The following is a 27501-nucleotide window of genomic DNA, read 5'->3' on the forward strand; positions in this document are numbered from 1 at the left end:
TTTTACAATATATTTCCAAAAAATGCCATTACAGTTGCCTTAACTGCTCTATAAGACCTGGAATCAAAGAACACTGAGAATTAGAACACACACATCAAGCTGTAATACCTACTTGTGCTGAACCATTACTACCAAAGGGATGTTGTTTCTTAAATAAGCAGATGTGTGGCAATGCAAAATAAAATACAAACTGGTTAGAACAGTAAACTTTGTTTTAATGGCTATAGAAAGGAGGTGGTTTGTTGTTTTTTTTTTTTAAACACATCTGGTCTGGCAGCAAGATGTAATATGCATTTAGAGCAATACATGCCCTGAAAGCTTATATTTTCAGTTGTGCGCATCACCTGAACTCAAGAGTCCAGGTGAAAAAAGTAATCACTCTCCATACCCTCAACACCCCTCCCTCCATAAGGTCACAATATTCCTAAACTCAAGATTCTTGTTGGTGAACTATTTTATAATTTTTTCTCCAGTGACACTGGATGCTTTTAGTTTTTTCTCTGAAAGAGAAGCAATGAAAATGCAAGGACACCCTCCAGGGTCCAATTTTCATATCACATTTTCCAAGTAGTAAAATAGCAGCTCTATAACATGGATGAAAAAAGTTTTCAGTTTCCTCCTATTCCTCCTTCAGTTTTTAATCATATTAGCATTAAAATTTATCTGGAGTCAGTGGGCTTTCCCAAAGAAAATTTTTAGTTGCCAAGTATTTTCAGAAATTTATTAAAGCGTTACATATATGTAATTAGCTCTCATCTACCAAAAATATATATATGTATATATATTTGTATTTACTTATCTTACCTTCACTGAAGTGCTGTTTGTTTTTTTTTTTTCCTGGCTGAACATAAGAACCTAGTGGACGGACAAATGCTGGCTTTATTTCTTTATAAGCAGTAACTGGAGTCTTTTCTTTCATTCAGTAGAAACTGCATGTTCATAATAAGCTCACAAAAGGCAATATAAGGAAACACCTACTGAACAGGCATCTGCCAAACAAGTCATGTTTTAAGGTTGGACTCTACCAAGTAGCACTATGGCATTATAGGCATTCCATTTTTCTTTTTTCAAGGCTGTCAGTTCTTTGCTAATTTTTTTCCCCCTAGCAGGGGATAGTGTGTAGTCACAAAGTAAGGCCTAGAAACAATTCATAGTGACTCCCAATATTACGGTGGACATCATTCTCAAGAGCTGATATAAACCAGACTGAACAGGAAGTACTCAACTAGAACCACATGTAGTCCCATTCAAATAGTCTCCACTAACACTTTGCTGATACATATGTTCCCTTCTCGACTGATTTTGCGTTAACCTTTAAAAACTTCTAACAAGTAAGACTGCAAAGTTTTCATAGAGTTGTAGTCTTAGGGGGACTGCTACGTTCCAAAGAATATGTTTTGATTCACAAAATGTCACTGGTAACATCTTGTCCATAAACATGGTAGGCAAAATTAAAAAAAGGCACAAAAGGGGAATAATGAGAAATGCTTTCCACTTTCAGTGAGGAGTACCAAAGCAAGTGTCTTTCACGAGAAAAGGCAGAGAAAAGTTTTCAGTACTTCATGCACAACTTGAGCTAAAAAGAAAAAAAAATTCTCTTCTAGGTCCTGAAGCTTGAGAAAACGAGTTTTCCTAATCACGTGCTTCGTGTCAAATAAAATGTAAAGCTGCACAAATACATGTTTGGTTTAACAGTGGACCCTTTTTTTTAAAAATAAGTGAGGCAATTAAACAAAGGACAATAAAACCAAAATACCTTCATCAACAAAGCAACTCCACCTGTCGCCTCTGTCCCTTTTACCACTTAGTGGGGTAAAATGTCCAGTAGAATGTAAAATGCAGCATTCTCAATCATGGGATCTAGAAACTTTTCATGATAACTTATTGCAAATTGCACTTGACAGTTCACCACGACAATGGAAAACTGGCCCCTTGTTCGCTTATACAGTCCTTGAGCCCCAAAGGGAAGTCACCAGTAGAATGACCTGGATAAAAAGTTTGCAGCTGTGCTCAGCCAGCTGGCTCCGCCCTCTGGGTGAGAGCCCACCCGGGACACCGCCTTGTCCTGCTCCTTCGTGGGACTCTCATCCTCGGGCAGGTAGTCAGGCAGCTCCGTGTTCTGTTCTACCTCCACAGGCGTGTCCTGGAATGGGACCAGCATCTGATACAGAGAACACGTGAAGAGTTATTACAAAATCGACCTAACTGATGAAAGTAGAAGTGCATGTCACACACTGAAAGTCAACTTTACTTCTCGTTCTCATCACCATATTCTCGGAGGCTACATTCCTTCAAAAAGTATCTTCTTGTTGTCTGAAGTTAAGTCCAATTAAAGAGCACTATGTAGGCACAGAAGGAAGAACCGCACATGAAAATGCTCACACTTTTCTCCTGAGGCTCCAGGAATAAATGTTCGACCTCTGTGGTGTCTCAGATGGTAAAGAATCTGCCTGCAGTGCAGGAGACTCAGGTTCAATCCCTGGGTTGGGAAAATCCCCTGGAAAAGGGAATGCCTACCCACTCCAGTATTCCTTCCTGGAGAATCCCATGGACAGAGGAGCCTGGGGGGCTATACAGTTCATGGGGTTGCAAAGAGTCAGACACAACTAAGTGATTAACACTTCTGTCGATTTCAAGATGACAAAAACAAGTATCTGGCTGCAGTGGGCCCCAAAGGGTCAATGAACCTCCTTTCTTTGGGAACTCAAGTGAACTAAAGAATCTTTTCCCTTATCACAAAGCCAGTGAAAAGTAGCAAGAGGCAAAGATTTTCACTGCATATACTTGCCCAATGATGGGACTGGATCTTAAATTTTTTAGACTGGCAAAATCAATTAAGGCTAGAAAGTATTTAAAAACCAAAGCAAAAAAACCACATATCCTTTCCTTCCACATACAATCACCAAGACACCTCCACTGAGATCAAGAATAGTCTGAAATCTACAAAATATCTCTCCATATTTCTAGAAGTATTAACTGTTAACCAAGAAACACCAAGATAATCTGACTCTGCCACATTCCTACATACTCAGCAGCTATTTGTCCAGAAATACTAGCCATCTGCCAGCCCCAAGGAATAGTCGAGAGTCAAGCAGAAAGTAAACTAAACAGAGCTTTTACCTCTTCTCCACTTTCACTCTTCACAACTTGCTGAGCCTTCATAACCTTGGTTGATGCTATTGCTGATGCCAAAGCCTAGGCCAGGATAAAAAGACAACACTTTTGAACATGGATGTGTTTACCCACAACCTCAAGCGTATTTAGCCATTTGAGATACCAACCTCCGCTTTAAGATCTGAACGGATTCGCACCACACATCTCTGAACGGCCATTTGAAAAGTAAAGCTAATAACGCCTTTAATTTTTAACAAGGCCTCTTCACACAGGTTTCTCCGGGACTGAAAAAGTAAAGGCAAACTGTTATTAAAATGTGCAAAATAATGAATGGCAATAAACCAAACAGTGAACTAGTAACTCTGGGGGGAAAGGAGGAAACAGGGAAAGTAAACATCCCTATTTCAATTCTACAATCACATACTTGAAGGCACATAAAGGGTGATATTTTAGTTAAGTTTAGGAATACTTGAGGGTCTTTGCAGAAGGGGTAGACATGGGCCTTAACAGAAGGAAATTTGAAAAATTCAGAAATATATGGAAATTAAACTCCTAAATAACCAATGGGTCAAACAAGAAATCACCAAATAAATTAAAAAATACTTTCAGATGAATAATATGAAACACCACACACCAAATCTTAGGGGATGCAGAGATAGCAGTAGTACCCAGAGGGAAATTTATAGCTATAATAATGACATTAAAATAAAAGAAAATCACAAACCAATTACTTAATATTCCATTGTAGGAAACAAGAAAAGAGCAAACTAAACCCAAAGCAAACAGAGGAAAGAAATATAAAGATTAGAGTAGGGGAAAAAAGAAATAGAGAATGGGAGGGGAGAGAGAGAAAAATCAATGAAATCCCAAGTTGGTTCTTCAGAAAGAGTAACAAAGCTTGATAAAACTTTAGCTAGACTGACCAAGAAAAGAAGACTCGAATTACTAAAAAGAGGAATAAAAGAGGATAAATTATGACCAACTTTACCAAAAAAAGGATATGCAAACACTATGAACAATTGTATGCCTAACACATTAGATAACCTCAACAAAACAATAGATTCCTTAAAAACCTAAAAAAAAACAAAACTGCAAAGTGACAAGAAAATATGAATGGACTAACAATTAAAGAGATTGAATTTATAATCAGAACATTTTCCACAAAGAAAAGCCCAGAACCAGATCAACACCAACCCTTCACAAACTCATCCAGATATTTCCCAACTCATTTTATGAAGCCAGGATAACACTGATACCAAAACCAGACAAAGACAGCACATGGGGGGAGAAAAAAAAAAAAGACTACAAACCAATATCCTCTATGAATACAGACACAAAATACCTCAACAAAACACCAGAAAACTGACTCTAGAACCATATTAAAAAGATTTTGCACAATGACCAATTAGGAACTAGGAATGAAGAGTTGTTGGTTCAATATATGAAAATAAACCTGATGTAAAAATACATGATATTAACAGAACTCAAAAATAGAAAGACAAATTTTTTAATTGGGCAAGAATGAACATTTTTCCAAAAGAGAAAATCTATAATAAAGATGCATACAATAAACACTAAACACTACTTAGTGGTATAGTCAACCACTAAAAACGGCCAATAGGCACATGAAAAGATAGCACCATTGTTACTAGAGAAATGCAAATCAAAAGCACAATAAAATACCACTTCACACCCCTTGGAAAATAAATGTTGGCAAGGATGTGGAGAAACTCGATTCCTCATACATTGCCGATGAGAGAGCGTAAAATGGAGCAGCCATCGTGGAAAACAGTCCGGCAGTTGCTCAAAAAGCTAAACATAAAGTTCCCATATTATCCAGCAATTCTACCCTTAGGAATATACCCAACAGAATGGAAAACGTTTATTGACACAAAAACTCGTACATGAACGCTCACAGCAGAATTACTCACGAAGACAAAAGGTGGAAATAAGCCAAATATCCATCAATTGATGAATTAATAAACAAAATGCCATATACCCTTATAATGGAATATTATAAAGAGGAATGATGCACTGACACGATACAAGAGGGATGAACCCCACTACATCATGCTAACGGAAAGCGCGACATGAAAGGCCACATCCTGTATGATTCCAGTTACATGAAATGTCCAGGAAAGGAAAATCCATAGACACAGAAGTACATCAGTGGTTACCAGGGGCCAAGAGGAGTGAGTGCTAACACCAATAATCAGGCTTCCCAGGTGGCATTAGTGGTAAAGAACCTGCCTACCAATGCAGGAGACCTAAGAGACATCAATTCAATCCCTGAGTCGGGAAGATGCCCTGGAGGAGGGCATGGCAACCCACTCCAGCATTCTTGTCTGGAGAATCCCACGGACAGAGGAGCCTGGTGGGCTACAGTCCAAAGGGGTGCAAAGAGTTGGATACGACTGAGGTGACTGAAGCGATTAACACACACACAAACACACATCAATAATCATATGAATGGTGAATGACCCCAGCACTCCTGATCAAAGGTAGAAATTTTTAGAATTAAAATTTAAAAAGCAAGGTCCAACTACAGAGTGCCTGTCCATGTTAAATACAGACACAAATAGAAGATACACACTACAATTAAAAGAAACCTTGAGCACCTAATAATATTAAAAGCCAACAAGGTAGAAAGAGTTGAGAAAAATCAAGTGTACAACTACTATACAGTCTGGTATTATAACTTTTTCCTTAAACATTTGGTATTAATAGAATTCACCAATGAAGACATTGAGACCAGAATGTCTTTATAGGAAGGTTTTTAACTGCAAAGTCAATTTCTTTGATAGACACAGAGCTATTCATTCAGGTTATCCATCTCTTTTTAAGTGAGCTTTGGCAATCTGTCTTTCAAGAAATCTGTTTCATCTACATTATCAAATTCATTGGCATAAAGTTATTCAAAATATTCACTTAATTTTCCTTTCAATGTCTATATTAAAGGATATATAGCAATGTTCCTTCACTTCTGACATTGATAAATTTGTGACATCTCTTTTATTCATGATAAGAAGTGAGGTTTATCAATTTAATTGATCATGTCAAAGATCGGCTTTTGGTTTCACTGATTTTTCTCTATGGTTTTCCATTTCACTGATTTCTGCTTTTTTTGTTTCTCCTGCTTACTTTGGATTTACTTTGCTCTTTTTCTAGTTTCTTAAGGTAGAAGCTTCAGTCACTGAGGCCTTTTCCTTTTTGTATATAATATTCATCTGGTGCTAATGATTTCCTTTCTAAACTTTGCTTCAGCTGCTTCCCCCAAATCTGACACTGCATTTCCATTTTTATTTAGTTCAAAATACTTCCGAGTTTCTCCTTTCGTTTATTCATTGACCCATGGATTATTTTAGAAACATGTTAAATTTCTAAAATATTTGGAGGATTTTCCAGATATCTTCCTGTGATTGATTTCTAACTTGCTTTTCATTGTGAGCAAGGAATATACTTTGCTTGGTTCTAATTCTTTTAAGACTTGTTTTATGGGACACAATATGGATTGTTTTCATCCTTGTTTCATGTGCACATGAGAAGAATAAATACTATCTTGCTGCTGAGTAGGGTTTTCTATAAATATCAATTAGGTTAAATTGGTTGTTGAGAGTTATTTGAGTCTTCCGTGTTCCTAAAGGAGATCCAACCAGTTCATCCTAAAGGAGACCAGTCCTGGGTGTTCACTGGAAGGACTGATGCTGAAGCTGAAACTCCAATACTTTGGCCACCTCATGCGAAGAGTTGACTCACTGGAAAAGACTCTGATGCTGGGAGGGATTGGGGGCAGGAGGAGAAGGGGACAACAGAGGATGAGATGGCTGGATGGCATCACCGACTCAATGGACATGAGTCTGAGTGAACTCTGGGAGTTGGTGATAGACAGGGAGGCCTGGCGTGCTGCGATTCATGGAGTCACAAAGAGTCGGACATGACTGAGGGACTGAACTGAACTAAATGTTCCTAATGATTCTCTGTATACTTGTTCTATTCATTGGGAGAGTAGTATTCAAATCCCCAGCTCTAGTTGAAGCTTGGTTATTTCTCCTTGCATTTTTGTCAGTTTTTGCTTCACATATTTTGAAGTCATATTCTTAGGGCACATATATTTGATTAATTGACTCCTTAAGCATAAAAAGCCCCCTCATTATCAGAATAAAATACTGGTATTGGGACTTACTCTTGAAGATTGTTAGCAGGTGACACTGAGGTAACAAGTTAACATGAGTTCCCTCTCCCATGTTATGAATCATGTGTTTATACAAGTCTTACCGTATCATCAAGGCCATCTATATGCAAAACCACTGTTTTGGCACGTTTGTTTGTAGTTCCCAGAAAAAACTGAGCTTTCCTTCGACGTGAATTCATTTCATTGAAACTATCCCCATCTGCCATATTGGAAGATTGAAGAATGTCATAGATTTCAGAGGCTAGCAGTTTTGTTTCCCCTGGAGTTGTAGACCTTGAAAAGAAACATGTAAATTAGCAAAGTAGTCTTGTCATTTCTGTTGATTCTGTAATTTTATTTCTCAACTTGCAAAACTTTGTTTTCTTCATTCTGATGCTTTGTTCAATCTGAAAGAAATACTGGTGAATCCCAGAATAATCAATAATGCAGAAAAGCATCTAGTCTATTATAGTCTTCTAGTTTCAATTTAAACCCATGGTTCATCAATATTTAAAACTCCTCACTAGAGTGGTATAAAAGCACATTTAAAGAAATCATTAATTAAACAGGAAATCAACAAAAAAAAAAATCAGGATATAACATGTCCCTGGATTAACACTAACATTCAACACTCAGTTTAACTTTCAAGAAAACTATAACACATAAAAATCCAAAAGGAAAAAGCAAAATAGGAGAGGATCATTTAATTAGTTATTTCAATACAGGGATTTGTGAGTAAAAACAAACACCATTTCTCAATTTACATTTTTATGTTCCTTTTACAAAGCAAGTACGTATTGTTAAACCACAACTCAGGCAATAGTTTCCATAAAATTTTCAATCCTACTATGGTTCCTCACATAAATGTCTAGTGCCGTTCTGTCCAACAGAACTTTTGACATTGATAGAAATGTCCACTCACCACATGTGGTTACTGAGGACTTGAAATGTGGCAAGCAAAACTAAACAATTTTATTTACTTTTAATTAAATAGCCACACATTGCAAGTGGTTACCATAACTAGAAGCACAGGTTTAATGGTTCTTATTAGTTTAATTGAATAAACAATAAGTACACATAACTAAGAAAATAATCCTCATTTCACCTATACCTGGGCTCAATTAGGGGGTCTTCCCTTGTGGCTCAGCTGGTGAAGAATCCGCCTGTAACACAGGAGACCTGGGTTCGATGCCTGGGTTGGGAAGATCCCCTGGAGAAGGGAAAGGCTCCCCACTTCAGTATTCTGGCTTGGAGAATTCCACAGACTATACAGACCATGGGGTCGCAAAGAGTCAGACCCAACTGAGCAACTTTCACTTCACTTCACTTCAAACCCTGTAACATGCATCCCAAGGATTTTACAATCTGTGCCCTTTCAGCTTTACCAACATCAGCCAGAAGAGCTTCACTCTGACTGTATCCTTGAAGGCTCAGCTCAACCACCATCTTCTTTATGAAGCCTCCTCATCCCAACACCCATATTCATTCCTCTGCATTCAAAGTACTATGCTAGTACTTAACACTACTGATCAAAATTTCCCATTTCTCTTCAAGAATAGGGATATAGTCTCTCCATACCTTCCACACAGCCTAACAAAATTCTGTGTAATCCATTTGTTTACTGGATGAGCGGGAATACTTCATTCCTGATACTCAGACTGTACACTCCAGCTACACAGACCATCAACTCCTGGGGTGCTACTCTGGCAGTTTTCTGGGCCACCAACTTACCATACCAAGTGTTTTTCTGGGCTACTGTTGACCACAGAGATCAATTACCTTGAATGACTTTGGCTTTGTATTCCAGGAAGCTATCAAAAGGACTATTTTTTTAGGAGATGTCTCAGCACTTTTCAGATAGCTGTTTCACAGGTCACTGCAGTTGTGAGGTATTTTGAATACTAGCCAACCAGAAGTCGTACAAAGTACGAGGACATGGGTAAGAACCACCATGAATTTAAAATTTAAAAAAGAGTCTTTCCTCTCTACTATGAATACTGTTTTTAATACATTTGCATCAAATAAAAGAATCATCATGACATGTAATAGAGTATCTAATGATCTTTCTCATAAAACGTTTTTTTCTCATAAAACTTTTTAAACACACACTTATTCTAGAACTTTTTTATGTGCTTCCTAGCCAACCAGTAGTGACCAAACCATTAAAAGACTAATATTAAATTATTATCTTTCTGTTCTGCAGAATAGGAACTAAAACTAGACAGCACTAGTTCTTAAACAAATGGGTCTACTAACTCCTTTGAGAAGCTGGTATAAAATAAATACTCCCACCACCACTATTTTTAAGTTCCTTTATTTCATAGTTCCAAGTTTCATCATTTTCATACAGTAATAAATTCCGTTCTGGAAGATTTTTCAATTTCTATCTACTTAAAACCAAAAGATTTTAAAAGAATAATATAGTAAAATCAACATGATAGTCTCACTTTGTTTCGAAGCATGTTCTACTGGTATACCTCATAGGACTAATTTTAGTGCTGCGCTTCCTATAAAACAGAGACACTCTTAAAACAGAGTAAAATTTTGTCTTAGGCAAAATGAACTCTGCAAAAGCATATAAGCAAAAATGAAGTAAATTAAGTCACTTCTTGATCTGGGCACTATATAAAGTATCACAAATATCTATATGTATGTTGCTGTTCAATAAATTATAAATAATTTCCTTTTTCCCACTTATTTTTAAAAAATGCTTTTAAAATCAGACAGAAAAAGTCAAGATCATCTACAGATTTGGAAGTAAGTAATTTAGTCTTAAAAAAAAATTACTATTCAAATACTATGATTTAAAACATTCAAGTATAAGAAGTCTAGAGTTATGTGGTACATTTGGCCATAAATGTAAGAAACTGTATAATTAAACAAGTATTAGTTGCCCTCATCTTTTAGACAAGTGAAAACTGAAAGAGCTGATTAATGCCCTGGGTTTAGTTCTTCAGTCTTTAAAATCTGACATCCAAAAAAAATAATAATAAATAAAATAAAATCTGACATCCAAGAAAAAGACCATCTTAAAAAACTCTTCAAATAATTGGAATTCTGCTCTCAGTAATTTACTATTCCATAATGAAATATACTGATCCTTCACCACTTTTTCTAAATAGTTATCTATATTGAAAACACTCAAAATGTTACTCATAAAACACTGAAAGATGAACTCTGATCTTTATTACATATCAAAAATAATTTTCACTTTGGATATAGTTCCTTATTGATCATAAACAGCAATTCAGATGATTTGATGCTGCAAATAACATTTTATATTACCTATAAAAGCCAGGTAAGACTTTCTTATACTTCATGAAAGCAATGAAAACACTATTTCAGTATCAGAAGGCTTGCTATCATCTTTTGAAAAACTTCACAACTTTTCCTTTAGGAGGTGGTTTTACTTTTTTTTTTTTTTTCCTGTGTTGCTAAGAAAAAGTGTTCTTGTAATATTTATACAACTCAGAAAACCATCCTCTATCTTATTTCGACACAGAAACAATCCTAACTTAAGGCTTCTAAGAAGTCAACAGCTCTGTTTAGTAACAGTGAAGTCCAAAGGCAGGAAAACTATGACCCTAAGGCAACAGCCCATCATTTATGTATCATCTCTGGCTGTTTTGACTAACAAGGGCGGAGGTGAGTACCTCAACACAGACTGTGAGCCCAACAAAGCCTAAAATAACCACTACCTGGTTTGTTTTTCTTTTTTTAGGAAGGATTTGCCAACCTCTGTTCTTTACAAGTAACATAAAAATCAAGGCAAAATGGTGCAGCATTTTCAAAAATTACAAGAAAACAAAAAGTGAGCCATGAATCTAGTTCAACTGTCCTGTTCAATTTTTTTTAATAATATTAAAAAAAGAAAACAAGAAAAAGCATAAAGAATTGAAGCACATATTTTTCATCCAAGATTTTAGCAAGAAGGATAGTCCACCATTACTATGGCACTGTTTCAAAATCTAGAATTTTAGGAAGTTCTCCAGATGAAATGAGATACTATGAAGTTGAAATGCCACATTTTATTAAAGTGACTTATTTATAGCATATTTCATGTGAGATATTCACACATGCTTTTATAAAATGCATCTTCTATCAGAAGAAGCATTAACAAATGTCTTAAGCTGAATTTAGATGTTCTCCTAAACTGATATTCTGAAAATTTTCTTCAGAGAGATTCAGGGTTAAAAATAAAATGTAAAAAAGATTTTTTAATTAAAAAAATGAAAATAAAATGTAAACAGGTTCTAACCACTAATGATGAGTTTTCATTTATGGAGAATTAAAATTAGAACACAATACCAGATTCATTTTGAGTGACAGAGAATTTAAAAGTCTCTTCACAACTGAAGAACTGAAGACAACAATGACTGAAGTCAATCCAACTGCTGATCTCTAAGCACCGAAGTGACCTAAATACAAGTCAAACCTGTTTTTGAGTAACATGTTAAAATCTCCACAAAATTCTGTAGCAAAATATAATTTGGTGATTAAAGGACAGAAATTATAAGATGCATAATTTTCTCTAATTTATAAAACATTCCTCCCTGATTCTCACGGTAATCACAACCTCTACTCTCCCCACCTTCTTCTGATTTCTGGTTTTCTCTTTGATCACCTAAGAGAGGATTCCTCTTCAGTCAATATGAAGTAGCAGCTTGCCACAAAAGATCTCTGTTCTGCAGGGTCTTACTGGGATATGAGGAGATCCTTCTGCCGCTTCCTGAGTTGCAAAGATTCACAGAATCACAGCTCAATCTCCTCCTCACTCAGTATTGCTCAACAGAGAGAAACTGATCTGAATTCCACGCCGACTGCCTGGATGTCACAAGGCAGCCACATCAATGAAAACGATTAGGATATCTATATTGTACGTGCTCCTGTGCTCTGGCTCACCAAGATGATCTATGTAAGAATGGAAGAGTGAGCTTCCCTGGTGGTCCAGTGGTTAAGGATCCACCTGCCAATGGAAGGGACAGAGGTTCAATCCCTGCTCTGAACAGATTCCACATGCCTCGGAGCAACTAGCCCCACAAGCCCATGCACTGCAACTACTGAAGCTCCGATGCCTAGAGCTGGTGCTCCACAGTGAGAAGCCTGCACATAGCACAGCTAGAGAAAGCCCTGGCACAGAAACAAAGACCCAGACAGTCAAAAATAAATAATTTAAAAAAAAAGAATCGAAGAGTGATAGGTCATCTGTATCTGGCAACACAGGTATGAAAATGCAGAATAATGTCTAAAGAACATATGCCTACAATGTCGAAACAATTATGTATATATAAAACTCACCCTGCTCTATAGATAAAACTTTTCATTTTGATTTCTTAAGAATATTTAACACAAGTACCCTAAAGAAAAAAGTAAACGAGAAAATAAAAACCCAAAGCAATCTAATTTATTTTTTAAAAAATGAGAATCATGTCCAAGCCATGAGATAATTTACAACACAGTGAAACATGCTGAACCAAAACTTGATTCTAATAATTCACAGCCTTACATGTTGACAGGCCAAAACACAGTTTTATCAGCCTTGTGATAACATTCACTGATAAACTTCTAAAATGATTATTTCAGTAAGCAGAGGTGACTTTTAAAAAGCTTGAAAGGCAATCTTCAAATCTGCGATCTCCACTGGCCAAATGAGCTGAAAAACATATATAAAAAGTATTACCTTGTATTTCCACTTTTGAGAGGGGTATAGAACAAGATTATAATGGAGTATGCAATTAATGTGCATTCGTCTTCCTATTGGAGGAGCCAGCAACAATCACCACACTGTCCAAAAAGTATACTTTATTTGTATTAAAAATAGAAGTTGCTTGTAGTAACCATGAAGACACACTGCTTGGATCTCCCTTTAAGAAGCCTGCCCTTTGGCTGTACGAAGCAGAGTGGTAGAGCAGCCAGTAACAGTGGCCCTGAGATCTGGCACACCATACACTCCAAGGCCTGACCCCTCCCGGGGAGACCCAAGCAGTGGGTGCACTAGGGCCTGGCCAGTTCTGCCCAGTGTAAGACTCATCTACAGGGTGACCCTGGCTTTGCACCTCCCTCCAGAGTTTTCTGTCAGATCTGCACTGCAGTCTGAGACTCTCCTTGTCCCATTCGGTTTCCTCTTCACTTTCTTTTAACAGAGGTCAGGTCTGTGTTGTAATCTAAAGACAACAGTCCAATCCTTCTTCATTCCCTTCTATCTTTACAGACCACATCTCACAGTAAGCTCTTCCAGTTCTAACCCCATCTCAAGATCTCCCTCCCGATGATTTGTCGTTGTTTAGTCACTCAGTCATGTCTGACTCTGCCACCCTGTGGACTGCAGCACACTTCCCTGTCCTTCACCAGCTCCTGAAGTTTGCACAAACTCACATCCATTCAGTCAATGATGCCATCCAACCATCTCATTCTCTGTCGCCCCCTTCTCCTCCCAGAAGACACTGCAAGATAACGACCTGAGCTGACACAACTCTTCTCCTATGAAGACACTAGTAGGGCCTTCCCTGGTGGTCCAGTGGCTAAGACTCAGCGCCCCCAGATACTGATCCCCGGTCAGGGAACTAGATCCCACTTTCTGCAAATAAGAGTTCACTGAAGATCCTGCAGGCCACAAACTAAGACTCGATGAAGCCGAATAAATGTTTATAAAAAATATATACACAAATAGTCTCCCTACTATGTTATAGATGGATCTCTCATTTACATATACACACATACATATTTACGTATCACAACCTTAGCCAACCAAGAAAAGAAAATGTTATAGGTTAAATCTATGGTGCCTCTAAAACTTGCTCTAAAATTCATATTTGAAGTGTATTTTAATAAACAGAAATTTTCATTTCTAACATTTTTAAAATTTGTACCATGTATTTTCAGCTTCAATAAACAAACCTGTTAAAAGAATACACAATCTTAAGTTCATCATGTGAATAAAATAATCGTACAGAAGCATTCATATTACACTTAATCCTTTCGCTGTTTCACAAAGAGTATGCCAGTTAAAAATAATTATATGCCATTAAAGCCTACTGGGAACAAGAATAATGCAACCTTGTATTTTATATAACACTTTAAAATTTACAAAGCATTTCTCACAGATATCCCACTGAATCCTCAAGCACTTTGACTTCAAGTCAAGGGCAATGATTAATAAAATTAATCCCAGTCAATATTTTCTAATATTTATTTCTAACTGATCACCTGAATAAAAAAAAAAAAAACCCTTCAGGTTCTAACTTGTCATTATCAAACATCAAGGGACCTATCAGTGTAGCTCGATTAAAAAAACTATTAATAAAATAAAATTTATCTAGAAGCCAAGAACACTTAAGAAAAAAAATACAGTTTCTTAGAGCTCAGTCTGGAAGATTCACCACTGATATAATTTAACTTAATAGTGTTTGGGAATTACAGATATTTTGTGAGCATTACAGAGATTTTGTGAACACTCAAGCCAAAGAAATTGCAAATTTTAAAAGCCAGTAAATTAAACGGTTACCTATTATAGTCTTAAAGACAATCATGTCTTAAGATCAAGATATAAAGTAAACTAAGATAAAGCCTCAAAAAACGTAGTTTTTTGCTTTCAGACACAACAGAAGTATCAAAACACTTCAACTGCTATCCTTTTACAAGGAAATCAGTGAGGCCTGAGAACGGGACATCCCCAGAGGCAACACAGCTGAAGGACTACAGATAAAGAACTTGACCTCTCTGTAATTTTCTTACCATAAAATCTATCTAACACACTTCAAATAGCAAAATAAGATGATGAATATGAAAATCTTTGTAAGATGAAAGGTATACTTAAAAAAACACCCATTTGCTAAAATTCAAATTAAATGGCTCTGAGAATTTTCTGGAGGTCCAGTGGCTAAGACTCCACACCCCAATGCAGGGGCCAGGGGTTCAATCCCTAGTCAGGAAACTAGATCTCATATGCCGCAAATAAGAGCGTTCACATCACCACAACTAAAGAGTCTACATGCCACAACTAAGACCTGGTGCAGCCAAATCAGTTAAAAAAAAATTTTTAATGGTTCTCAATCTCTGAGAGACCTCTCAATGATGCTAAGGAAAATCTCCACCCCTTCAGTCATGATACAGATCAAGGTTCTTTTGAGTAAGACTTAAATGGAGTAACAAAAGAATTATGTACTATAACACTGCATATTTTCAAATATCACTGTGTTGCCCTACTAGCAAATCAATAAATACTTCACAAAACCTCATACAACGTAGGATTTTCTCTTCTTAGAAGAAATATTCATAAGCACAATGTGTTATCAACATTTTAAATGAAATCTGAGCATATTCGTCAAGGACTACTGTTAATATCAATGTTTAAGGATAATCAGAACACTGCCCATCAAAACAGTTTTGGACATATAACCCACATAACCTACAAAGCTATGCCTTCATTTTAGAATACCAATTTCAGTAAAATAACACGATCCACTTCTTTACTCCACTAGGAGACACTACCTACTGTACTTACTTCTGTATAACATTTTGCAAGCTTAACATCATTCCCAGCTCTCCTTTCATCTTTTCTCGGTTGGCACGGCACTCTGCCAAGTATCGAAGAGCCTACAGCAAAAACAGGAATAGGTTAATTCACATGTCCAGACAATTCAAAGTGAAACCTTCTGCTCACTGACTGCAAGAGGAAAGAAAGTGAAAAATGGGTTTTTGTTTTTAGAATCAATTGGTTTTGAAGCATTTGGAAACTCTTCTTTAAATGTGATCATTAGAGCAGTCCTCTAGGGGAAAAAAAATAATTCTGAGCTGACGGAGCTGAATCTGCTCTTAGAAACAAAGGTTCCCAACTTATCTGCAAGGTCAAAATCAGGATGTTCTGGTTTTATTTTCACTTCATCCTAACAAAGATACAAGGAACTAAATTCCATTAATTAATTTCAGAAAGCAGTCCCAGTAGCCATCATTTCCCTAGGTGCTTTTTACATATTAATTAAAAGGAACTACCAAGAGGGAAAAAACACGCAACCCCCTTTATGGAATGGGTGGTTTCTAGCTTTATAATTCACTTTTTAAATGTCTTTTTTTTTTCCTGCTTTTAACTGAAAAGCCAAACATGAACTCACTCTCACAGATTTCTACTTTGTGAATTTCACTTTTCTAGGAAGCTTCTCTCTTAAGATTTGAAGTACATTTTTGCATGTTTCCTTCAAGTGCTGATTCTTGGGGGACTGGGCTGTTCTACAGACCTCCTCCTCTCTCATCATGTGCTGCAGAGTTCAGTACTTGAGTCGCAGGGGAATACCTCTGTGGACTACACCATCCAAAAGGGCCCTTGTCACTCCACTGACCTTCACATTTCCTACCGGTCCTCTCCACAACATCTCCAAAGTGCCTGGTCATCACCAGGAATGGTACCATCCATGAAATCACAAGGCCAGCAACCTGGCTCTGACTGCAATCTCTATCTTTCCTATAACTCCTTTTACCTGGATTTTTACTTGCACTAGGAGAGGGGAGCCCAGTGAAGGCTGGTGGTCTTGCCCGGTTAGGCAGGCAGAGAGCAGAGTTGGGGAGGTTAGGGTGGAACAATATAATTTTAAAATATACATTTGGTCTTCATCTATTTCCTGGCACAGAGCTCCTAAAAGCCTTGGAATTTTCTGACAGGAGTTTGAGAAGGTCCTTTAGACCACACTTGGTTGAGTTTATGTGGAAGAAGTAAGGGAAGCTTGGGACCCTTGATGGCCTCAGGCTGGGACTAGTCACGAGAAAGACCAAATGACTAGAGTGTGGCAACTTTTAGCCCCAGGTGGCACTAGTAGTAAAGAACCCACCTGCCAATGCAGGAGACATAAAAGACATGGGTTTGATCCCTGGATCAGGAAGATCTCCTGGAGAAGGGCATGGCAACCCACTCCAGTATTCTTGCCTGGAGAATCCCATGGACAGAGGAGCCTGGTGGACTATAGTCTATGGGGTTGCAAAAAATCGGACACAACTAAGGCGACTTAGCACACACACACTGATCTGGGAGGTAGGGGGAGGATGGAAATTGAGCTCTATAAAAAGTCCTGAAAAAGGAGATTCAGAGTTTCTGATTTGGTAAATACATCCACCTGGCAAGGTGGTGTGCCCCAACTCCACAGGGACGGCAGTTCTGGCACTCCCCTCCAGATGTTGCTACTAGAGAGGAGCCCCCACCTGCTGCAACTAGAGAAAGTCCATGCAGAGCAAAGACCAGTGCAGCCAAAAACTGATTTTAAAAAATGGAAAAACTTTAAATAAAAATGAATGAAGTATTGACACATAGTACAATGTGGATGAACCCTAAAAACATTATGCTCAGTGAAAGAAACAAGTCACAAAAACCACATATTATATGATTCTATTTATACAGAAAATATATATGCACTTTTGCCAGAGACATTTGCAAACAGAAAACAATAGAAAGTCATGGCTGTTTAGGGAAAGGGTGTGGGGGCTGAGGAGCAATAGAGAAAGAGCAGAGCTTCTTTTCGACAAGATGAAAACATTCTAGAATTAATTGTGGTGATGGCTGCAACTACGAATATACTAAAAGCCACCACCAATGTACACTCTAAGTAGGTAAACTGCAAGGTCTGTGATTTAATCTTAAAGTTGTTACAAAACAAAAACAAACCATAAGAGCCTCTTTGAGTGTCTTTCTGTATTGATATAATCCTTAAGATTTCTTCCTCTTGAAAAAAGGAAGTTGCAGAACATTCCATGCAGGTACTATGCTACCATTTGTGCCAAGAGTAAAAACAATATTGTATCCTATTTGTATAAGAGGACTATATACATTCATATGTTTGCACATACAGAAATATAGTCACACTAGTATCTGGTCCTCACTTTTAACTTCTTACCATGTCATCTTTTCCAAATTTTCTTTAACTACAAAATTATAACACTGAGACTAAAATTACTGTAGGCAACTTACGAGCAAAGCTGAGTGGACGACAGGGGGGTTGGGATGGTCCATAAATAAAATAAGGCCAGGCAGACATCCCTGATCCTGGACAATGGCTCGTCGGTTTAAAGGATCTGCGGCTAGGTCTCGGAGCTGGTTAACTACAGAGAGAGCATCAGGTTCCTCATTCATGGTGGAGGACGACGAATTCATCTTCTATGCCATACACGTGCACAAAAATCTTCTTAAGTTCTGTAGAAATGGTTAGCAAAATCATTTCTAGGCTACTGAGCTGTTTTACAGCATTTATTAAACCATCAGAATCACAACACCTTCCGAAAGAAATAGATGTATCTAAACCATACAAAAAACTTAACAACTAGAAATTCCACAGTTTGGGAACACAGTCAAATGAACATAAGAAAGGCTAACTTAAAAAAAGTTATTTATGCATGCACAATGTTTAAAGAACATATATCATCTTCATGATTCCAATAAATTATTTTTTAGCAATACATATTTTAACACCAAAGTCACAATAAATAAGATCTTTACAGTTCAAGTTTATAACCCTTGCTACACTTCTCAAGGAGCACCGAAGAACTGATGCTTTCAAACTCTGGTGCTGGAGAAGACTCTTGAGAGTCCCTTGGACTGCTTGGAGATCAAACCAGTTAACCCTAAAGGAAATCAACCTGAATATTCACTGGAAGGACAGCTGCTGATGCTGAAGCTCCAATACTTTGGCCACCTGATGTGAAGAGCCGATTCATTGAAAAAGACCCTAATGCTGGCAAAGACTGAGAACAAGAGGAGAAGGGGATGGTAAAGGATGACCCGGTTGGACGGCATCACCAACTCAACGGACATGAATTTCAGCAAACTCAGGGAGACAGTTGCAGACATAGGAGCCTGGCATGCTGCAGTCCATGGGGTCACAAAGAGTCAGACAAAACAGCAACTGAAAACACTTCGCAAAGTGTAACACTGCCAGTGTTTTCTTCCTCTAGGATAGTACTAGAGCCTAACTGTCTCAGGGAAAAGCTGCTAGCTGACAGCTTGTTTTCTAATTCATCTGTGAACAAAACCAAGCTTACTGAGATTACAGCAGATAAAATCCTCTCAGGAAAGAAGAGAGTCAAAGAAGGTCATAAACACAGAAAGAAGGGTACCTTGCCCTGTGCCTCAGAACAGTGGTGTTTGGGAGATCAGAGTGAAAGTGAAAGTGAAAGTCGCTCAGTCGTGTCCAACTCTTTTCGACTCCATAGACTGTAGCCTGCCAGGCTCCCCCATCCATGTGATTCTCCAGGCAAGAATACTGGAGTGGGTTGTCATTTCCTTCTCCAGGGGATCTTCCCAGCCCAGGGATTGAACCCTGGTCTCCTGCATTGCAGGCAGATTCTTTACCAGCTGAGCCCCAAGGGAAGCCCTGGGAGATCAGGGTGAATCTGAACCAAATCCAAGCACATCTGTCCATCCCTGGGTGGACCATACTCAGAAGAATGGAGCAGAATCTGAGGTGAGGTCATTCATTTGATAGATAAGGAAATAGTCTCCGAGAATTTAAATAATTTGCCCCAGGGGACAAAAGCTACTTAGTATAGAACTGAGCTAAAATCTTATCTCGGCTTGATGAAAACTGAGCTGGAATCAAGACTGGAGAAATATCAATAAACTCAGATAAGCATATGGTACCATATTAATGGGAGAGAGCAAAGAAGAACTAAAAGAGCCTCTTGATGAAGGTGAAAGAGGAGAGTGAAAAAGCTGGCTTACAACTAAAACTAAGATCATGCCATCCGGTCCTAACATTTCACGGCAAAGAGATAGGGAAACAATGGAAACAGAGACACACTTTATTTTTTGGGCTCCAACTTCACTGTGGATGGTTACTGCAGCCATGAAATTAAAAGACGCTTGCTCCTTGGGAGAAAAGCTATAACAAACCAAGACAGCATATTAAAAAACAGAGACATCACTTTGTCAACAAAGGTACATCTAGTCAAAGCTATCGTTTTTCCAGTAGTCATGTACGGATGTGAGAACTGAACCATAAAGTAGGCTAAGCGCCAAAGAATTGATGTTTTCGAACTATGGCGCTGAAGAAGAATCTTGAGAGTCCCCTGGACAACATGGAGATCAAACCAGTCAATCCTAAAAAAATCAATCCTGAATGTTCAATGGAAGGACCGATCCTGAAGCCAAAACTCCTATACTTTGGCCACCAGGAGCCAAATCACTAGAAAAGTGCCTGATGCTGGGAAAGACTGAAGGCAGGAGGAGAAGGGGGTGACAGAGGATGAGATGACTGAATGGTATCACTGACTCAAAGAACATGAGTTTGAGCAAACTCCGGGAGAGAGTGAAGGACAGGCAAGCCTGCAGTCCATGGGGTCAAAGTCGGACAAGACTGAGCAACCTTACAATAACTATCTCCTAAACTGGTCAGGTCTTTCCATTTCCCATACCTTACTTTGAAACCCAGCATACCTTTTTTTCCCACAAAAGTAAACAAGATTTCTAGATAATGTAACATGATAAACATACAAGCCAAAATACAGTATATCAAGGAATAATCTTCACAGATCCAGAAAGTTAAAAATAGGAACTTCCATTAGCCAAATTACACAGTGTATTTCTTATTACGAGGAATATAAAGGTGTAAATACTTACCACAAATTAATGAGTTAATTTAATGCTAATTCCAGAAACAAAGCCAAGTGGGGGAGGTGGGCTGGGAACAAAATTATTCTGTAACTCCAGAAAGCCTACTAAAGTTATTTGGGGACTAGCAGGGGTGTGAAGAGGGAAGGTAATAAACAGCAATAGCCTTCCAAAGTATTGAAATACACAAAGATATAAAGTTTACTTTATATCCACAGCAGGTGCTGGAGGGGCAGTGGTCAAGAGATACTGCTCCCAAGAAAGCTGTTTATACACCCAATCACAGGTTCTATGCGAGTTAATACCCAGGCTCCACCCACTGTTAAACGGGATTTTAGGCAGATCACTTGAACTCTTTGTCTCAGTTTCTTCATATGTAAAATGAAATTAATCACAGCAGCTCTTAAATGCTATATTGTCCAAATGAAATAACAATACACACTAAAAGGCTCAGAGTACTCAGCACACTCTAAATGCTCAACAAAAATAATGGTTTTAAGTTACAATGAGTCAAAAAAATCAATTAAAAAAATAGTTATTCAAAAAATGGTACTGGCATAACTTCTAAGCAACTTTAAACCAGTGCTAAGGATCTTTAACTCTTAACATATTTTAAAATATCATACCCCAGAAAAAAATTTGAGAAGTTAATTTCTGAAGTTTGCAAGCAGATGCAAACTGTAAGACTCAGAGAAAACAAGGCCTTAACAGGATAGTACTTGGCAGATAGTTATCTCAAAATGAAAATATAGTTACTTTGGCAATTTTAAAAATAATTTTTTTTTAAGCTATAAACTGAATACACATAACATTGAAGAGTTTGCCTCTTAGGTGCTTCTATCATCAACAATACAAATCAGCTTACGAATAAGCTTTATGTGCTGTCGCCAGCACAAACCGTATCCAAAAAACAAAACTGCAGAACCAGGAACCACATTTAAGAACCAAATATGCTGGGTGATGGCCTTTGGTGTACAACACTAGCCTTGGAACCTGAACCCTCCATTCTCATCTAAAGAGTACTTAGAGAACCACTCAGTGGGAATGATTCAGTTTCAGTGAGCCTCACCTGCTCCTTTGAGATGAACAAAAAAATCAGAAGAGTTAAGACTTTCAACTGTATCAGTCCACTGATAAAGAGATGGCACAAATTAGGATCTGCCCAGGAAAAGGTAGGAAATAACACAAGGCATACCTTTTCCTTTCCTCATTTAGTTCAATTTGGACAAATAAATCATCATAAGACAATGAATGCACCCCAAACTTGAACAAGTACTCTGATCCCCATGTTTAAAAAAGCCAATTCAGTAGGTGGGGTGAGGCCTGAGATCTGTATTTCTCCCAGGTAAGTTCTATCCTGCTAGTCAGGGAACCACAAAAAACAGGAATTAGGTGATAAACGTGATGCACCTGTAGCTAAGCAGCTGCCTGAAAGACTGTCTTTTCTTTCAGCCAAGATGTACCACTCAACTCGAAGATGTATTTAACTCTCATATGCAAAGTTAAATACAAATACACAGAACTGTGGAAGAAACACACCCACACCCTAAACCCACATTCAGCTAAGTTTGTTGTTGTTTTTAATAACCTCAGGCATTGACATCAGATCTGGCTTTCCCTCTGCTACCACCTAACTGTAACTATTAGAGGGGCCGGGTTACTACCTTTGAGCCTCAGCTTCCTCTCATAATAATCCTGAGTGGTTGTCAGGTTCAAAGAAAATAAGAACTGGGCATGGTGATGAGTACCAGCAATTACCAAACAAGAACAATATTTGATTCTGTGGGATTCTATACGGTCAAGTGTTAGGGTACACACACGAAAGGAGCTGCTTGTATGCACAAGTGCCCCCAAGAACAGCTTTTAGAATACAGAGAAGTGAACGCTGGGCTCGCCTGAATGAAGCTGAACACAACCACCTCCTTCTTTCTGCCCCTAATAGACAAGCGTGGGCACAAAACTAATAGAAAGTTGCCAAAGAATTACCTGGAGAGATGAGTGACGACGACATCTATTAATGCTGCTAGGGTCAAAATAGTCATAATAGTTAAACTAGGGTTTGTAAAACTTGGCGTGCAGAGGACGGAGAGGAAGTGAACAAAGCTATCATTTTCACAGGACACGTGGGAACAGGACACTTTACAGAGCCTGAAGGGACGCACTGCTGGGTCCTGACTGACCTGAAGGTGGGCAGAGAACCCCCGCCCAGGAAGATTTGCCGCCTGGGTGCAGGGGCCCGCATTCTGCGGCCTTCCGGGCCCCACCGCTTTGTCTGCCTTCCCCAGACACTACATACCACTCCAGCGCTCTAGGAATCCACGGCCTACCGCACCATTAGGGCCACATCGGCGATGAGGTAGAGGAACCCAGAGGCGCGTGACAGGGTCAGCGACGACAAACGACCAAGCTGACTTCTGAAGCCTTGAAGCGAGGACGCTGGCGGGGAAAGGCTCTACGGACTCTCCCTCATGACCCAACCACCTCCGCCGGTTCTGCCCTCCCATTGGCTGAGACCATTCCAAAGCGAGGATACTCTATCCAATCAGAAACTGTCTTCTTAGACTAAAGCGTTCATTGGTGACCAAGGGAAATACCCAAAGTGTTAAATCGGAGGATCCAATGAGAACCCGGAAAGAGTGATTTGGCCCAAACGACTCTCCGTCTATTAAGCGCTAAGCCAAGAAACATTACCCGGGAGAAACCCTCGCAGTTTCCCGACTACAATTCCCAGAGTTCCGGCTCTTGAGGAACCTCTCTGCCCCTTCTTTCAGCAATTCAAATTGAGCTTTATTTCTCAAACTACTCGTTCAGTTCCAATAAAGCAGTTTTGTAATACTTCATTCGCTTCTGTGGGTCTTAATTCAGAATCTTTTCAAATTCTGTTTTTGCCTAAGAACATTTGCACTATCTTAGCAGCGCGAGGGTTGCAAAGGACAGGGTTTTTTTGTTTTAAATGGAAGCTTCTTTTTGGAACGATTTTTGCCGGGGGTGGTGCGGGGTGTTGGTAAGGAAAAAGAGACAAATGATGAGATAATTTTCTCCAATTCTTAAGGAAGTATTTTTTAAACATTTTTTTTCTATTTAGTTTATCAAAGTAAGGATTTAAATACTTAATTCACGGTGATCACTGACATTTTTGTCTAGGTATAGATTTTATCTTTTTAAATATTTCTCTAAGCATAATTTAAATCCCACAGGCCAGTCTGAGTATAATGATTGCGTTGCACTCAATAACCTCATTGAATAATTCTGAATTCTCTTTCACAGTTTCATTCTGCCAAGTACTAAATATATTAAAGTTCAAAGGAATTTGACAGGCCGCTAATAGAGAAAGTATGAGTGAAAATAAATATCCCAAGCTGTAGTCTCTGCTAACACCTCCAAAATTTGATTCATCTATACGTAAATTTAAAAGCAAAATAGATACTTCTGCTCAAATATTTTTGCCTTCTCTTCTCTGGTTAGGGCCTCCCAGATGGCACTAGTGGTAAAGAACCTGCCTGCCAATGCAGGAGACGTAATAGATGCAAGTTCAATCCCTGGGTGGGAAAGATCTCCTGGAGGAGGGCATGGCAATCCACCCCAGTAGTCCTGCCTGGAGAATCCAATAGACAGAGGAGCCTGGTGGCCTACAGTCCATAGGATTCCATAGGATTCTCAGATACAGTCAGATACAACTGAAGCAACTTAACATGCATGCATGCATCCTTGGTTATTCTACTCTTCCTCCTAATTAATTTGAGCAAAAGGAGCAAGGTTGAGTAGAAAAGGTCTCTTTCACACCATTTGACCTATATCAAAAATACAAAAACATGTTTGGCTGGTTTCTGCTTCCCAAAGTCACAAGAGAGAGTGGTGGTAGTAAGTAAATGTTATGTTGTTGTGCTCAGTGGTGTCTGACTCTTTGTGGCCCCATGGACTGTAACCTGCCAGGCATCTCTACCCACAGAATTTTCCAGGCAAGAATATTGGAATGGGTTGCCATTTCCTACTCCAGGGGATCTTCCCAACCAGGGATTGAACCCAAGTCTCTTATGTCTCCTGCACTGGCAGCAGGCTCTTTACCACTAGCGCCACCTGGGAAGCCCCAGTAAGTGAATACTGAGTCTAAAATAAAAAAGAAACAGAAAATGATGTATAATGTCCGGTGGTAGAAGCACCTGGCAACCCACTCCAGTGCTCTTGCCTGGAAAATCCCATGGACAGAGAAGCCTGGTAGGCTGCAGTCCATGGGGTCGCGCAGAGGCGGACACGACTGAAGTGACTTAGCAGCAGCAACAGCAGAAGCACCAGCTTCATTTGTAACAATCAGCCAGACCAATTAACAACTAGAACAGAAAAAGAAAGAAAGAGGGGGAAAATGGAATTGTAAATGTAGAAAGATGTGAGAAACATATGTCCAAACAGCAGCCAGATTAAACATAGCACATTGATTGAGTAGATGAAATTTCATTCGGTATTGTTATTAAAAACAATAACCCAGGAAAATAAACTTGCTATTTTTGCTAGATTAATTTGCATATTTGAAAGGGAAAAGACATCTGGGGTATTCCCAACTAGTGATTGATAACATAGGTTTTTAGCACCATCCAGAATAAAATGTTTAATAGAGTCTTTAACTTAATTTAAATCATACTTCTGATTTCATAGTATTGAAAAGACCAATTCTTCCTAGCAAACTGCCATTACAGAGAGTAGGTGACTGACGTTAAAAGGCAGGGAATATATTCACAAAAAACAATTACTGGTTTCATAAGCACCTATAATCCTATAAGCCACAGAAATGTCTTTTGAGATTTTAAGAATTTATGTTCCCATGCTAAAAATGAACTCAACACCAGTGAAGTTATAATACCTGCCATTGTGAGTCATAGCTTGTGTTTAACTTCAGATGTCTTGCCACAGGACACAGCTAGAATGTCAGGTTTCTTAATGGCTGTGTTGCTTAAGACATGAATCACACAATGGCAATTTTATTCATTCGATTCATTAACAGCCATTTTGGAACACATACAACGTGCCAGAGACAATCTGAGCAATGGATTCAAAGATGAGGACAATCACTTCTCTCAAAGAGCTCAAGGTCAAATGCAGTGGTTTCCAAAACGTTTTGATCAAGCACTTTTTTTTTTTGAGCATATAGCTCTGATATATGTATATGATTTATTCATAAATTCTATACACACACTATCAAACTACTATGTAAGACTTAAAAACATGTCAAAGTAGAAAAGTTTAAAGGATGAGAAATAAATAGAAGCACTGAAATATAAAATTGTATGAACATAAAAGAGTTAGCCATATATCATTTACCAAAGAATTAAATTCCAGATGGATTAAAAACGCAAATGTAAAAAATGAAATATTAAAAATCCTTTAGGAAAATCTTGGAGACTACAATGAACAAGTAGGGGGAGACCTTAAACAAGAATGGAAATCAAGGAGTTTACAAGAAGAGTAAAAAATGGACATATTTGACTTGTTTTTAAAAACTTTTTTGTATGGAAAAAAGATACACAAGCAAGGTCAATAGGTAAGAGATTTGGGAGGAACTTGGTGAGCAAATAGAGAGTAACATTCAAAAATTGATTACCAATTGTCAAGAAAGGAGTTAACAACTCTATTGAAATTGGGTGTCAGGGAGGGATAAATTGGAAGATTGGGATTGACACATAAACACTACTATATATAAAATAGATAACTAATAATGACATAATGTATAGCACAGGAAACTACTCAATACTTTGTAATGACCTACATGGGCAAAGAATCTAAAAAAGAAAGGATATATGTATAACTGGTTTGTTCTGCTGTACACCTAAAACTAACACAACATTGTAAGTCAACTATCCTCCAATAAAAAAATTTTTTTAAGAAATTGGGTAAAGAATTTAACTTGGTATTTAATCAGGAAATCCATGTGGCCAATAAACATAAAAAGACATTGAAATCCACTTTTAATAAGGGAAAGGAAATTAATTTAACAATGAAAATAATCACTTGACACTGATCAGACTAGCAAAAATCAAAATGACACAAAGTTGCTGATGGAGATAATGGATAAGAAGAGGACTCTCAGATATTGCTGTGAAAATGTAAGTTATCACAGCCTTTTAGAACTCAATCTAGAAAAATCTGTTATAAAAAATAACACATATTTTCAGAATTCCCTGGCAGTCCAGTGGTAAGGACTCTGCGCTTACACTACAGCAGGGCCTGGGTTTGATCCCTGGTCAGGAAACTTGCATCCCACAAACCACATGGTACAGCCAAAAATAATAATATAGTAACTTTACTGGGGGCAGGTGTTAAGTATAGTTTTATATATAACGTGACAAATTTGCAGTAAGTAAAATCATATTGTAATAAAGTGGAGGAGAAGGGAGCAACAGAGCATGAGATGGTTGGACAGCATCACCAACTCAATGGACATGAGTTTGAGCAAACCTCAGGAGATGGTGAAGGACCCGGAAGAATGGCATGCTGCAGTCCTTGGGGTCATAAAGAGTCAGACATGACTGAGCAACTGAACAACCACAAAGAAAAGTCTATGTGTTGGACTCTACATGTGAACATAATACAACATTGTAAATCAACCATACTCCAATAAAAGTTTTTCAAAAATAAAAAT

The 27501-nt window shown here is 38.2% G+C and overlaps 1 protein-coding gene across 3 annotated transcripts; it reads right to left on the reverse strand.

Annotated features, from left to right (window-relative positions):
• On the reverse strand, positions 1–23327 carry ARMC1 (armadillo repeat containing 1). 3 transcript variants are annotated; one of them, XM_068983481.1, is made up of 7 exons: positions 23203–23327; positions 18237–18458; positions 15789–15880; positions 7390–7579; positions 3282–3398; positions 3121–3195; positions 1–2161 (listed from the first exon to the last, which is right to left on the reverse strand). In XM_068983481.1, exons 2-7 carry the CDS (start codon positions 18417–18419, stop codon positions 1970–1972), a joined length of 849 nt encoding a protein of 282 aa, XP_068839582.1. In that variant the 5' UTR covers positions 18420–18458; positions 23203–23327; the 3' UTR covers positions 1–1969. The 3 variants fall into 3 exon arrangements, with proteins under 3 accessions (XP_068839582.1, XP_068839581.1, XP_068839583.1); XM_068983480.1 differs by having other exon boundaries at positions 23167–23296; XM_068983482.1 differs by lacking the exons at positions 7390–7579; positions 23203–23327 and having other exon boundaries at positions 18237–18423.
• Positions 23328–27501: the final 4174 nt, after the last annotated feature.

The sequence above is a fragment of the Capricornis sumatraensis genome, chromosome 11 (genome assembly GCF_032405125.1).
Source record: "Capricornis sumatraensis isolate serow.1 chromosome 11, serow.2, whole genome shotgun sequence".
Classification (NCBI taxonomy): domain Eukaryota; kingdom Metazoa; phylum Chordata; class Mammalia; order Artiodactyla; family Bovidae; genus Capricornis; species Capricornis sumatraensis.

What these genes read in the sequence shown, in the direction of transcription:
- ARMC1 (XM_068983481.1), bottom strand. Translation starts at nt 18,419, where the DNA reads ATGAATTCGTCGTCCTCCACCATGAATGAGGAACCTGATGCTCTCTCT. An exon ending in TCGTCCACTCAGCTTTGCTC is followed by an intron (nt 15,881 to 18,236) that starts GTAAGTTGCCTA and finishes TTTTTGCTGTAG; the next exon opens with GCTCTTCGATACTTGGCAGA. An exon ending in TAGATGGCCTTGATGATACG is followed by an intron (nt 3,399 to 7,389) that starts GTAAGACTTGTA and finishes TTACTTTTTCAG; the next exon opens with TCCCGGAGAAACCTGTGTGA.